Below are 13331 nucleotides of genomic sequence, written 5' to 3'. Positions count from 1 at the left end.
GAAAATACCGGGGTAGGAAAGAAGTGCTTGTGAGGTGGTTGCATTGGCCTAAAAAATTCGACTCTTGGATTCTCGAGAGTGAGGTGAAGGAATTTGTATAAGAAAAACGAAACCCACACACTTCCCCATTAACAGCAATGAACCAGCATTACCTGTTTCTATCGAGTGATTGCTCTCTGAATTACTTTCCTCATAACAATGCACAAGAGTTTACGGTTGCTCTACCACAGACGATCCGTTTACAGGGACATTGGAAATGCAGTCTGAAACAGTGTTCGTTGGATATAGCGTTTCCCCCGCACGTCACCTCTGTTTTTGTTTGTGTTGATTTCTGTGAGGAGTCGTTTGTCGGAGATAAAACACTAGCTGTACTGAGAGAAATTCCAGTGTATAAAAAAGACTGGATCTTTACGGATTCTTTCTATTTCGCAATTACGCGATCGGATCTAAGTTGCATCAAAATATCTATAAGAGACCAACACCTGTCCGAATTTAAAGCACTAGGAACAGTGTCCTTCATTCTTCATTTGAAACAAGTATGACCACACACGTTTACGATTACGACACAAAGACCTGGGTGCCATTCGAACCAAACGTCAATAAATACAAGGATTACTTTTTGTCTATGACGTCTGGAAACCATGTCCCTGGTCAATACGTCGTCAAGGACAACCAGAAAGGAATGGGTTCATCTGAACCCGATCTGAAAATTGTGTCACCAACTGCACAGGCTGTCGAGATGGCCAAAGAAGAAATTAAAAATCTGAAAAGAAAAACACTCAAACGTAAATTTAGCGATGTTTTCGATGGATGAACTACTATAAGAGAGGGAGACGTGTTGTTATAAATATTTCTTGTACATACCATGGACAAATTGAGTGAAAGTCTTGCCTTGTTCGATAGACAACCCCGGGACACTGGATTACTGGGACGGGAATGGATCGAATACAGACCCATCAATCAGCTCGTTGAGGAGTCTCCCATTGAATTCAACATACCGGCCACGTCCACCTCGTATCTTGATTTAGAACGCTTGAAACTGCACATCAAACTGCAATTGAGAACTTCCGACGGATCTCCCGTCACTGCAGATAATTTGGTAGGACTTGTAAACGTGCCTCTAAGCAGTATATTTTCTCAAGTGGAAATGAGTCTCCAACACCAAGCCGTCAACCATGTTGGAACTAATTATGCATATAAGGCTTACTTTGACATGATTTTAAATTCAAACGTAAACGATCAGAATGGTAAAATGTCGGCCTGGGGTTTTCATAAGGACAGAGGACCAGACATTGATGAGCCAGATCCGGAATCCGGACCTAATACGGGATTATATATGAGATACAAGGAAACCCAATCAGGCCGAATATGCGATTACGAAGGACCCTTGTTTTTGGACTTGTGTCAACAGAAACGACTCGTCCTTAATGGAGTGCCGATTCAGATCAAACTGTGGCCCCATAAGAATGCTTTTCGTCTCATGTCTCCAGAAACAAATCCTGACTACAAAGTGCATATAGTCGATGCCTATCTCAAGGTGTGTACAGTTAAACCGAACTCTGGCATCATGCTGGGGCACAACGAGGCATTGAAAGCATCCCCCGCACTGTATCCTTACATGAAGTCCACCATTAAAACCTATAGCCTAGCAGCCGGGATTTATTCGTTCAGTGCCGAAGATTTATTTCTTGGAAATGTACCCAATTCCTTAGTCATATCATGTGTTAGCTCAGAGTCGTTCAATGGAAGTTACAAGAAAAACCCGTTTAAAATGTTTCATTACAACTGCAACTATTTGAACTTCATGGTTGATGGACAGAATTTTCCATCAAGACCCCTCGTACCTAACTACGCAGCTGGAAACTTTGTAGAAGCGTATCAAACTTTGTACTCTAATACTACGTCGGCATTACACATAAGTCGTGGCGACTATACGCACGGCTACTGTATGTACGTTATAGATTTTCAAGACGGCGATGACACATCAATCTTGAAAAAGGGACAAACTCGTGTGGAAATGAAGTTTGCAACACCGTTACCTGAACCTATAACAGTAATCATGTATGCTAGATTTTCATCGCTTCTTGAAATAAGTCAGTCAAGGGCCGTTACAATCTGACATGTTTAGCAACCAAATACGAACACTGTTGAACTTGTTTTGCAACTTTGGTGTTGTCTGTGCTGCAGACGAAATACCAACAAAAATCGGTAAAAAGCCAAGTCTCTTTATTGTTAATACCGATCCAAGTGATAAACCGGGGAAGCATTGGACAGTGTTGTATTTTCCGTTACAAGGACCAGTTGAATTTTTCGATTCTCTAGGAAACAAGCCGATGACTCCGTTTATTGAAACTATGATTGCAAATGGACCACAATATGCTTACAACACCAGAAGACTTCAGAATTATAACTCAAATAAGTGTTGAGAGTTTTGTATAGTGTATGCCGTATTGAGGATAAATGACCATTCTATGAAAAGAATACTCGATATATTCAAGATGGACGATTTGAATTATAATGACATGTTTGTATCTATGTTTGTTTGTGCAATAAAAGAATAAAAGTCATACATTGTCTTTATATATTTTATTTTGTGATACACATAAAAAAAAGAGCCACGAATCTCTTCAATAGCTCATATAATCGTCGGGATTGCATTCACTACATCTCAACATTCCAAGCTGGTTCTGATGGTCTTCGCTCATCCAACACGGTATCATGGTTTCGATGTCTGGGATTTTTTCATTCACCTTCTCCATTGATTCTCGGACAATACGCCATTGCTCAGTTGTTAACGCTATACCTTTTCGGGTTGGTCGTGCATCTGTTTCTCCTTTAGGTCTCCAAAACTTTCTTATATCTACAGTGCTGAATCTGTGGTCTACGCTAAGGTATATGTTCCCTCCTAAATGAATTTTGACGTCCACTTCTTCCTTTCCGGACATTTTTTCTATGGCCTGGTCAATGTCCTCTGCAAAGTCATGCAGTACTTTCCAACGCATAGCTGACAAACTAACCCCTCTTGTGGTGGCCTTGTGGTCGGATTCCCATTCTCGTATGTCGACTCGAATTTCTCCATTCCAGGTCTTCATTGTCAATCGTCTGTTTTCTGTTAACTTTATGGTAAGTATTGCCTCTTCTAATGGGCCTGTTTTGGACACCCTCCATCTTCTAGCGTGGTTTGAAGTGTCTCCGTTCATGGTAAATTGTTGAATGATAATTTTGTAGGAACGGAGAGATATATATACATGGTTCATTACATAGTTTTATGTCTTGTGACATTGTTGTCTGGTCGTAGAGGAAGCTTCCCCGTATCTATGGGTTGTTTTTTCACTCGTAATGTTTCCATAATACCCTAAAATTGTCTGCACAGTTGCTTAATGATCGATTTTACGGGTATCAATTTTACCGTATTACTCAATAGATTCAGACTTTCCGGGTTCACTTTGCCGACAAAACGTAAGCATTTGACATCAAAGTATGCTTCTATCCTGATTTTCTATTGCATAACTTAATATGTCATCCATTCCGGGTTGTCGAGGTCAAATAAAACGTAACTTGTGACTTACGTACAGGACATGACGTACATAGATTCAGACTTTCCGGGTTCATTGTGCAGACAAAACGTAATCCTTTGACATCAAAGTATGCTTCTCTCTTGATTTTCTATTACATGACTTATGTCATCTATTCCGGGTTGTCGAAGTCAAATAAAACGTAGCTTGTGACTTACGTACAGGACATGACGTACATAGATTCAGACTTTCCGGGTTCACTGTGCAGACAAAACGTAATCCTTTGACATCAAAGTATGCTTCTCTCTTGATTTTCTATTACATGACTTATGTCATCTATTCCGGGTTGTCGAGGTCAAATGAAACGTAAGTTGTGACTTACGTACAGGACATGACGTACATGTACTTCCTGTTTAAAATCATTTCGTTCTTGGATCTCGGACTGTACAGACGTATTTAAGGTTAGTTAAAGAAAAAGAAAAAACTGTTTACTAAGAGCATTTATTTATCAAGTATTCAACCAAAATATATTGACATCTGAAATATTTATTTTTATGCTGTTCTAAACTTTGAATTCATAAAAACAAAATAAATGTGAAATATGTATATATATTTATACACACTTTCTTCTCGAGCTACAACAAGTTAAATGTGCAAAATTAAATGATACAAGACAGATATTTATTTATATAAAATGTCTTCTCGAACTATATAAAGTATATTAATAATTACTATTAGATTATTTTTCCTTCATTTAATATCTAAACTAATTTTGATATAAACATTTATTTCTAGTTGTATCGCCTTAGGGTTTAATATGTTGGACATGATCAGGTGATTATATCATTTGTTTTACTAATTAGAAAATGGTTACAAACATGCTATTTCTTAAAGTTCCTTCATGTTCTTAACCAAATAACGAAAAATCCAAGGAAAAAGACCCTTCTCTATCTTCATAGAAATTGTAAATGATTTGTGTATACATTAGATTATTTTTTTTTTTTTTTTTTTTTTTTTATTATTATTTTTTTTTTAAATTTAACTTATTTTATTTCAATTTATAATTATTTGTTTTTACTTTGTAATTTCTCTCTCTTTCATATATACCATGTAAAGGTTCCGTATGCTAACATGTACTACAATGACAAACATTTGAGAGTTTTCTACGTATAACGTGATAGTAAAACATGTTATTACATCATCTTGTAAAACGCTCAAGTATTTGAATCAACAGGTAAGGAAAACGCTATAGTTTGTATGTTAACATGTACGACAGGTGAAAAAATGTGATGTCATCATGTTATTACCTAATATGGTAAAAACCCTATAAAATTCAAAAACCCTATAGTAATATACATACTACTCATGTTTTATAAAATTATTAACAATCAGGCTCCAGATTATTTACATGACTTGGTTCCAGAATTTGTGTCTGATATTAGTAATTACAATTTACGAAACAGACACAATATCACTATTCCAGTGAATCGTTTGTCGGTTTATCAACATTCTTATTTCCCAGCATCCATAACATTGTGGAACACTTTAGATATTATCATTAGACAGAGTCCTACATTTTCATCATTTAAAAGCAAATTGCACATGTTATACTATAAGAATAAAAAACCTCCGAGGCATTTTTGCTCTGGAGACCGCTTACTATCTGTATTACATGCAAGGTTGCGAAACCATTGTAGCACTCTTCAATCTGATTTGTTTAATGCAAACTTAGTACAAGATGCCAATTGTTTATGTGGCTTCATCAATGAAGATGCTAAACATTATTTATTATATTGTAACAATTTTTCATCACAAAGGCTTTTAATGATAAATGAAATCAATGTTTTTGCTGTCAATATTACAATTGAGTTATTGCTCTCTGGTGATGAGTCTTTGAGTTCTGAAGAAAATGATATTGTTTTTCTATCTGTACAAAAGTATATAAAAAGTACCAAGCGTTTTTCTCACATTTGACAACCTTATTCTGTAACAGATCTTACTAGAACATAATCAATGTATGTATGCTCTTTTGGGTACGATAATCGAATGATCTTTATGATTGACTTCTGTATTCTGAAAAGTTTCAATGGATTTAAGTAAAAAACAAAATTGATAATTACAATTACGTGTATATTTATTCAGTTTTTCTGTTAATCCGTAACTATAAACTATGAGTGTGTAATTTACATTCAAACAAATTCATACACACATGACTTAAGTCACTTGTCATGTACACTAACATATTTAATTTACACAGTTCGGTGTGTTTGCATTTATTTGTTCTGAAAATAGGCGCATTCGATTGGTTATATTAAGTGGTAAATATCCATTGATTCGATTCTTAAACTTTATATGTAATTTATTTTTATATCTTCATGCTTAAATAATAATTGGTTAAAGTCATATTTTTTTTTAATTTTTTATTGATCTTTTTGGTGTTCAAGCTACAGTGCATACATGTATACATACATACATTTTTACAATATATAAGTGATTGACATATGGCATAGTCATACTATTGATATTTACGAATAAGACATAGTAAAAACAAATACAAGTAAATGATGTGAATAATCGGTATATGATACAAGTAAAAGATACTTTGGAATACATTAAATATACATGATCATATCGAGAATAAAATTTAATTAATAACTTCCATAAATTCCCCCCATCTGTCAACAAATGACTCGTGCTTGTCTTTAGAAAGATATAAATATTCTAATATCTCCAGACGTCTTTTCAAAAATTTGAGAAAAGCTTGCACAGATATAAACAATCTGTCTAATTGTGTGTACTTTACATAATGAATGTAATATTTTGCCTGTAAAATACAATAGTTTAACACTAAGTTATCAGAATTCAATATACCAAAAATGACACTGTCTTTATTTAAAAAAAATTTTACTCCAAAAACTAAATGCCACCAATTAGAAAATTCTCTCCAAAATCGTTTTATTTCTATACATTCAAAAAATTTATGCTCTATAGTTTCTATTTCTTTACAACTGGCACACTCATTAGTTAAAGAAAGTTTATATTTTTCAAGGAGATAATTATGTGAGACTATTCTGTGTAACACTTTATATTGAAAAGCTTGTAGTTTGCTTTCAATAGTACATTTAAAAGCTAGTGAATAAATATTGTTCCACTTTTCGTCACTAATTTCTATATTAAAACTTTCTTCCCACCTTTGTTGTGAAATAGGAGAAACACTTACCCGATCGATAAAAAGTGAATATACATCTTTAGTATATAATTTGCTAATAGGCATTTTTTTATTCTCATGCTCAAAAACGAATCCAAAAGAGTTGCTCTTAGGTGACATGTGTTGTTGTAATAACAAATCTTTCCAGTCACGTGGTATAGCAAGTTTAATAGAAAGAATGTCTACAAAAGTAACATTCAAATTATATTTTTTGTTAATAGCGTCATGAGACAAAAATTCGCCTTTATCATCTACAATATCATTAATGAACCTTATGCCTTTCGTGTACCAAGATCTGTAAAAAATACTCGTTCTGTTAATCTTGATAAACGGATTGAACCAAATAAATTCTTTTCTAACATGAAATGCATTTAACGGGATGAAAATACCCTTGAAACGTTTCCAAGCAGATAGCACTTCTATATAAAAAAGAGGTGCTTTTAAATTTAAAAACTCAAATTCACATCTGCTCATAAATAAGTCCTCTAAATCAAAAAGGGAGAAGAATGCTTTGGAAACATGTTTCCATTTAGAGTCATGTTCTGACAAAAATCGTTTTACCCACATGATACGAAAGGATAACAACTGTACTTCAAAATTTGGTGCTTTCAGTCCCCCCTCGCTAGGAGACTTTTGAATAACTTCCGATTTAACTTTCGGAGTACTATCATTCCATAAAAAGTTATTAATGTCCCTTTGTATTTTAATTACATAAGATCTTGGTACATGTGTAGATGAAATGACATAAATAAGCTTCGATATTGCAAGTGATTTAAGAATTACGATTTTACCGATCAAGGAAAGGTTTCTGATCCTCCACATTTTAATAATTGATTCCATTTTTTCTATGCATGTATCTAAGTTAGAACAAACCATTTCATCAAAAGCGTTAAATTTTAAACCTAAGGTTTTAAAACCATCTGTCCATTTAATAGGAAGGGAACCTTCTTTGTTAAATTTATTTCTTCCAATCCATGTTGCTTCGGTTTTCGAAAAATTGACTTTTAACCCTGAACACTTCTCAAAATCATTAAAGGAATCTAATAAAATTTGCGCAGAAAATACATCTTTCAAAAAACAAGTGGTATCATCAGCCAACTGTGAAATTTTTATTTCAGTATCCCCAATTTTTATACCTGATATATGGTTGTTCTTACGAATATTTATTGCCAGCAGTTCAACGGCCAAAATGAATAAAAAAGGAGACAAAGGACACCCTTGTCGAACACCTCTCTCAATTTTGAACGGACTAGAACTAAATCCATTATTAACGACAAGACTAGATATATTTGAGTATAAAGTTAAGACCCATTTCCGGAACTTGCTACCAAAATTAAAACAAGCCAATGCTTTTTGAATAAATTTCCATTCTAGCGTATCAAACGCCTTTTCGAAATCGACTAGTAATATAAGCCCTGGATAATTTTTTAAAGTAGTAAACAATATAATATCAGCAATTAGTCGTAGATTTTCACCAATATATCTACCAGCCACATATCCTGTCTGATCCGGATCTATAAGTTTCGGAAGAAATAATTTCATTCTTTCCGCAATAACTTTGGCTAATAATTTGTAATCAAAATTTAAGAGAGAAAGAGGTCGCCAGTTCGACAAGAGTGTTCTATCTTTATCTTTCTTTGGAATAAGAGTCAAAATACCCCGTTTTTGGTCTATTGAGAGGGTTCCGGTCTCGAAGGAATATTCATAGCTTTCCAAAACATATTTTTTTACATCAATCCAGAAAAATTTGTAAAACTCAGCGGTAAGCCCATCTGTACCAGGGCTTTTATTATTTTTAAATGTTTTTAAAACTTTAACGCACTCAGATTCTGAAATATCTGCATCGCATATATCCTTTTCCAGATCTGTTAGCTTAGGAATAAAATTTAAATCAAAAAAGTTAGAATCACCTGAATATTTATCAGGGTCTTCTTTTGATGAGTACAGATTTTCGTAGAAATTTCTCTCTTCGTTTAGAATTTTTTCTTGTGACAATATTTCAATGTCGTTTACAACTAATTTGTTAATACATTTATTTTTATAATTACGTTTTTCTAATGATAAGAAATATTTTGAATTTCTTTCATTGCCTTCGCAGTGCTCGGCATGTGATCGTATAATAGCCCCTCTTGTTTGATTATTTACTATTTGCTCTAAATCTTCTTTAACAATATCTAATTCAATTAAAAGTGTATTTATATCTTTATCTAAATATGTACGAGAGAGATTTTTCTGAATTTCGTCTTGTCGTTTTTTTAAACTGGACTCTCTTTCCCGCAATTTCATGTTTTTATATTTGGAATATTTGACGGTTGCGCCCCTTATTTCACTTTTAATGGTATCCCATTTTAAATTTTTATTTTCTAAATTTTGATATTTATCATCACATTCTGATAAAGTATTTTTGACTATATCCACATAATCTTTGTCTGTCAATAAACCCGAGTTGAATTTCCAGAAACCGGGACCTCTCTCACTAAAGTTTTCGCCTGACAGTGTCAACTTGATAAGACTATGATCAGATTTTATAGACGGAACAATGGATGTTTTTGTAACACTGCTTGACAAAAAATTCGATATCAACCAAAAATCTAAGCGACATTGTATAAGCGGGGTTCTTTGACGCCAAGTATATAATCTAGAGTCAACATTTTTTGTCCTCCAAATATCACATAAGTCAAACTCTTCTATAAAATCTTCTAATTTACTCGTATATTTGACAGGTGTGTTATATTTTGAACCACCCATTTTGTCTAAAGATGGATTTAGTATCGTATTAAAATCTCCACCCAAAACGAGATTTTGTTCTAACTTTTCATTTAATAAAATTTTTAATTTTTCAATATATTCAATTTGGTCATTTTCAAAATTTTTGGTCGGTGCATAATAATTTACAAAAACAAAATCTGTGTTATCAATTTCAACAGTTAGAATGAGATACCTTCCGTTTTCATCTGCAATTTTTTCCTTTAATATATAATCTGTTGAGCTGTTAAACAAAATAGCAACACCTTTAGAGTTCGTTTCCCCGTGCGAAAAATAAATATCTCCACCCCATTCCTTTTTCCATATAGTTTCATACGATTCAGTACTGTGTGTTTCTTGCAAGAAAATGATGTCGCTTTGAAATTTTTTTAACCAAAGAAACATGGATTTGCGTTTAAAATTGTTTCCAAAGCCATTTACATTAAGAGAAGTTAAATTGATACAATAATTAGCCATTATCTAGTTTTGGCTTTACAGTCTTATTAATTTCATATGTGATACACTTAACGTAGTTGAACATTATATAACTAAGTAGAAACAAAATACAGAAAAACATATCAAATATACAATACAATACAAAAAGAGAGATAATTCTCTCTGTTCGGTCTGCCTGACCTAAACCATATAATTAATGTTAATGTTTGTTATATTCATTGTTCATTCTCAATAAAACGCATGTAACTTTCATTCATTAATAAAAACAATACACTATAGGTTTACCAGTTACGGTTTAAAGTACATGTAACTTTCATTCATACATAACAACATTACAATTTACAACCTTTACTATAAATGACCCAATTACAGATTGAAATACACGTGCACAGGTACACAGACATTCTTGTTGATAATTGTGTTTACCTTTTCTTGCCGACGTACGAATATGGGACACAGTTATATAATGGCAAATATGTATTTTGATAGAACTGTGGATTGCATTGCATATCACTGGATTCATGTTTTTGCATATATATATATATATCGGATAGTTTTTTAAGATTTGCATTGGGTGCAAAACGTATAAAAAATGTTTAATATATACATTTTTGTTCGCCAACATTGCTGGGGATCGAAAGGATATTCGCACTTTACAAAAAAGGAAATGAGAATTCATTTTATAGAATACCAGTATATTGGATTATTCTAACGTGTGTATGTGCAATTTATGTAAATATAGTGTCAACAACAACAAAAAAGTGGGATTTTTTTCTCCCGGGATTATAGTAATACACAGGGAAGATGATTACTTTCATGATGTCTGCGTGCCGGTACCGTGAGTAAATTTTGTTATATAAAATTACAATATACGCTACATGTATTTTATTGACTTATTTTAATTCATGGTGAAATTATTTCGGATAAAGTTGTATGTAAATTTAAAATTCATAAAAAGTAGTTTTATCTACAGATTACCTATTAAGGTAATTCATTTGAAATTTGCTTCTTTATAACTCACTGGAATAATGAATACTCTTTTTGAAAATAAAATAGAGAATTGAAACTCTTAAGATACTTTGAAAATAGTAAACATATAGGATTTGAAAAGAGAATACATGAAACTAAATATATAATATCTAACAAATTATAAACCTGAAAGAAGAAGAAAAAATGACATTCAGCATACTTTACTGCATGTTTATTGTCTATCAAGATGAGTTCAAACAACAGTAAATTAGTTTAAAGTTTTTATTGTTTACATTTTGCGGAGAGCCGATTTTACTCCCTCCAAGATAATATTGTTTTTTCTTGAACCTATCTTTGCTGTACCAGATGGAGGTGTACGTGAGGAAATGATAGTTATGTTGTGTGCATCTATTTCTTTTAAATAGTCAAGTATCCTTGATCCAATTCCGTAGTCTCTGTCGTCATCGTACCCGTCGTGTGTATGTCCGTCTTTGTCTGTAAACCGATATACCAATGTGTTGTATGTACATGCAGATACTGGGCCCTGCATTATTTGTCGGGCAGCTTCACGAACTTCTGCGTATGTTGTGGTGACAGCAGCTGTGACACAATAAGTATGACCATTGTCACTAACTTCATTAGAACTAGTTTGCTCAAATGTACCAAATTTAGACTTGTTACTGGCATCAAAAATAGCTAAAGCTTTTGGTGTTGACACTTTTTCCACATATTTAGATCCACTTTTGATGAAGAATAAACTGTTTCCTTTAATTTTAGTGCCTACATCTACTTCTTTGTACTCCTTTTGTTTTTGTACTAGTCTTTTTCTGTTTTCACGCATATCGTCTGGAAACTGTGGAGTTATGTATATGCCATTTAGTAACTCTTTGTTTTGTTTGCCTATTGTTCGTGCAGTGTTTATGACATGCTCCCGGTCATTGTAGTCATGGAATTTAACAACTATAGGACGGGTGCTGTTTTTATTTGTCTGGGTCCCTATTCTGTGGGCTCGGTCAATTTTAATATTTTCAGTTATTTTCAAAACATTTTTGAAAATCAATTTTAATTCCGCTATTACGTTTTCGTCATTTCGTTCATGAACCCCTATTACTATAGCATTTTCCCTCATGCTGCGTTCAACCAGGTTTGCTATTTGACTTTGTTGACAATCGAGTCTAGTTTCTAAATGTACCACGTATGACTTCATTAGATTTAATTCCGTTGTCAGTTTTGTATTTTGATTTCTGACTTCGGCTATCATAGTTGTTTGGTCTTCAGTTTCTGTTGCCACAGCTTGAAGTCTGTCTTCAATGCCATCTTTGGCGTATATGTCATTTTTAATACCATGTATTTCTTCATTTTGGTTTTCAAATTTTATTATAAGACTGTTTAATGTTTGTTGTATGCCTACTATGCCACTTAGAAGTTTGTTATTGAATGTTTGATCCTCAGAGTATTCACCGAGGTTTTGTTCGAGTGAGCTCTCTGTCTCCGTCATGTTAGTATCCGCCATTTTTATACCTGTGGTTTGTTTACTATTAAAAGTTTCTGTCTCTATTTCTCTTTCACGCTTACGAGTATTTTGTTTTTCACTCATTACCTTTATTCATTACTATCAAAGTAAGTTTGTTATGTGTTGGTTTCAGAAAAATTCACCGTTTCACCATGTTTAAGTTGAAATTATCAGGCAGGTCGAGCAGAGAGAAAAAAAAACTCAACCATTCATTTCCAAGGGCAGATAATTTGTTTTTCATATTTATATAATGTTCATTCATGTGTATATTTATGTATATATTGGAGAAGACGTTACTAAGTTGAAAAACTTGTGTCTAATCCATTTGTCTCTTTTTGGAACAATAAAATATGTTTAAACTATTAATTGTTCTAAATAATTAGGATGTTCTTATCCCAAGCATAGAAACTTAGCCATATTTGACACAACCTTTTTCAACTTTTGATCTTCAGTGCAGTACAACTTTGTATTTTTTTTCGCTTTCGATCTTTTATATCTGGGCGTCACTGGTGAGTCTTGTGTGGACGAGGAGCGTTTTTGGCGAGTTAATTTTAAACCTGATGCTTTTTGTTATTCATTAATCATGTGTTTCTTTGTCTAAACGTTTTCCTATTTATTTGTATTGTAGTCCTGTAATATTATGTTGTCATTTCTATGTTATATTTAACATTGCCATTAAAGTGCGAGGTTTGGCATGTCACAAAACCAGGTTCAACGCACCATTTTTTCCTTTAAAAATGTCCTGTACCAAGTCAGGAATATGGCCATTGTTATATTATAGTTCGTTTCTGTGTGTGTTACAGTTTAACGTTGCGTCGTTTGTTTTCTCTTATTTTTGAGTGTAAATTGACATTGCGATAAGACGTGTCACGGTACTTGTCTATTCATGTATTTGGTTTTGATGTTATATTTGTTATTTTCGTGG

General features: G+C 33.2%; 3 protein-coding genes across 3 annotated transcripts; 1 reads left to right on the top strand and 2 right to left on the bottom strand.

The window, feature by feature from the left end:
* The first annotated feature begins 865 nt into the window (after positions 1-865).
* On the top strand, positions 866-2119 carry LOC139499323 (uncharacterized protein F54H12.2-like). The gene has a single exon (XM_071287991.1). The coding sequence runs from the start codon at positions 866-868 to the stop codon at positions 2117-2119; it is 1254 nt and encodes a 417-aa protein (XP_071144092.1).
* A 508-nt stretch (positions 2120-2627) lies between these two features.
* Positions 2628-3200, bottom strand: LOC139499322 (uncharacterized). Its single transcript, XM_071287990.1, has one exon. It carries the CDS (start codon positions 3198-3200, stop codon positions 2628-2630), a length of 573 nt encoding a protein of 190 aa, XP_071144091.1.
* Positions 3201-11182: 7982 nt separating this feature from the next.
* Positions 11183-12406, bottom strand: LOC139499321 (uncharacterized). Its single transcript, XM_071287989.1, has one exon. The coding sequence runs from the start codon at positions 12404-12406 to the stop codon at positions 11183-11185; it is 1224 nt and encodes a 407-aa protein (XP_071144090.1).
* Between the last annotated feature and the right edge of the window lie 925 nt (positions 12407-13331).

The sequence above is a fragment of the Mytilus edulis genome, chromosome 12 (assembly GCF_963676685.1).
Source record: "Mytilus edulis chromosome 12, xbMytEdul2.2, whole genome shotgun sequence".
Classification (NCBI taxonomy): domain Eukaryota; kingdom Metazoa; phylum Mollusca; class Bivalvia; order Mytilida; family Mytilidae; genus Mytilus; species Mytilus edulis.
Note: the sequence above shows the minus strand (reverse complement) of the source record. Positions and strands in the feature narration are given on the sequence as shown.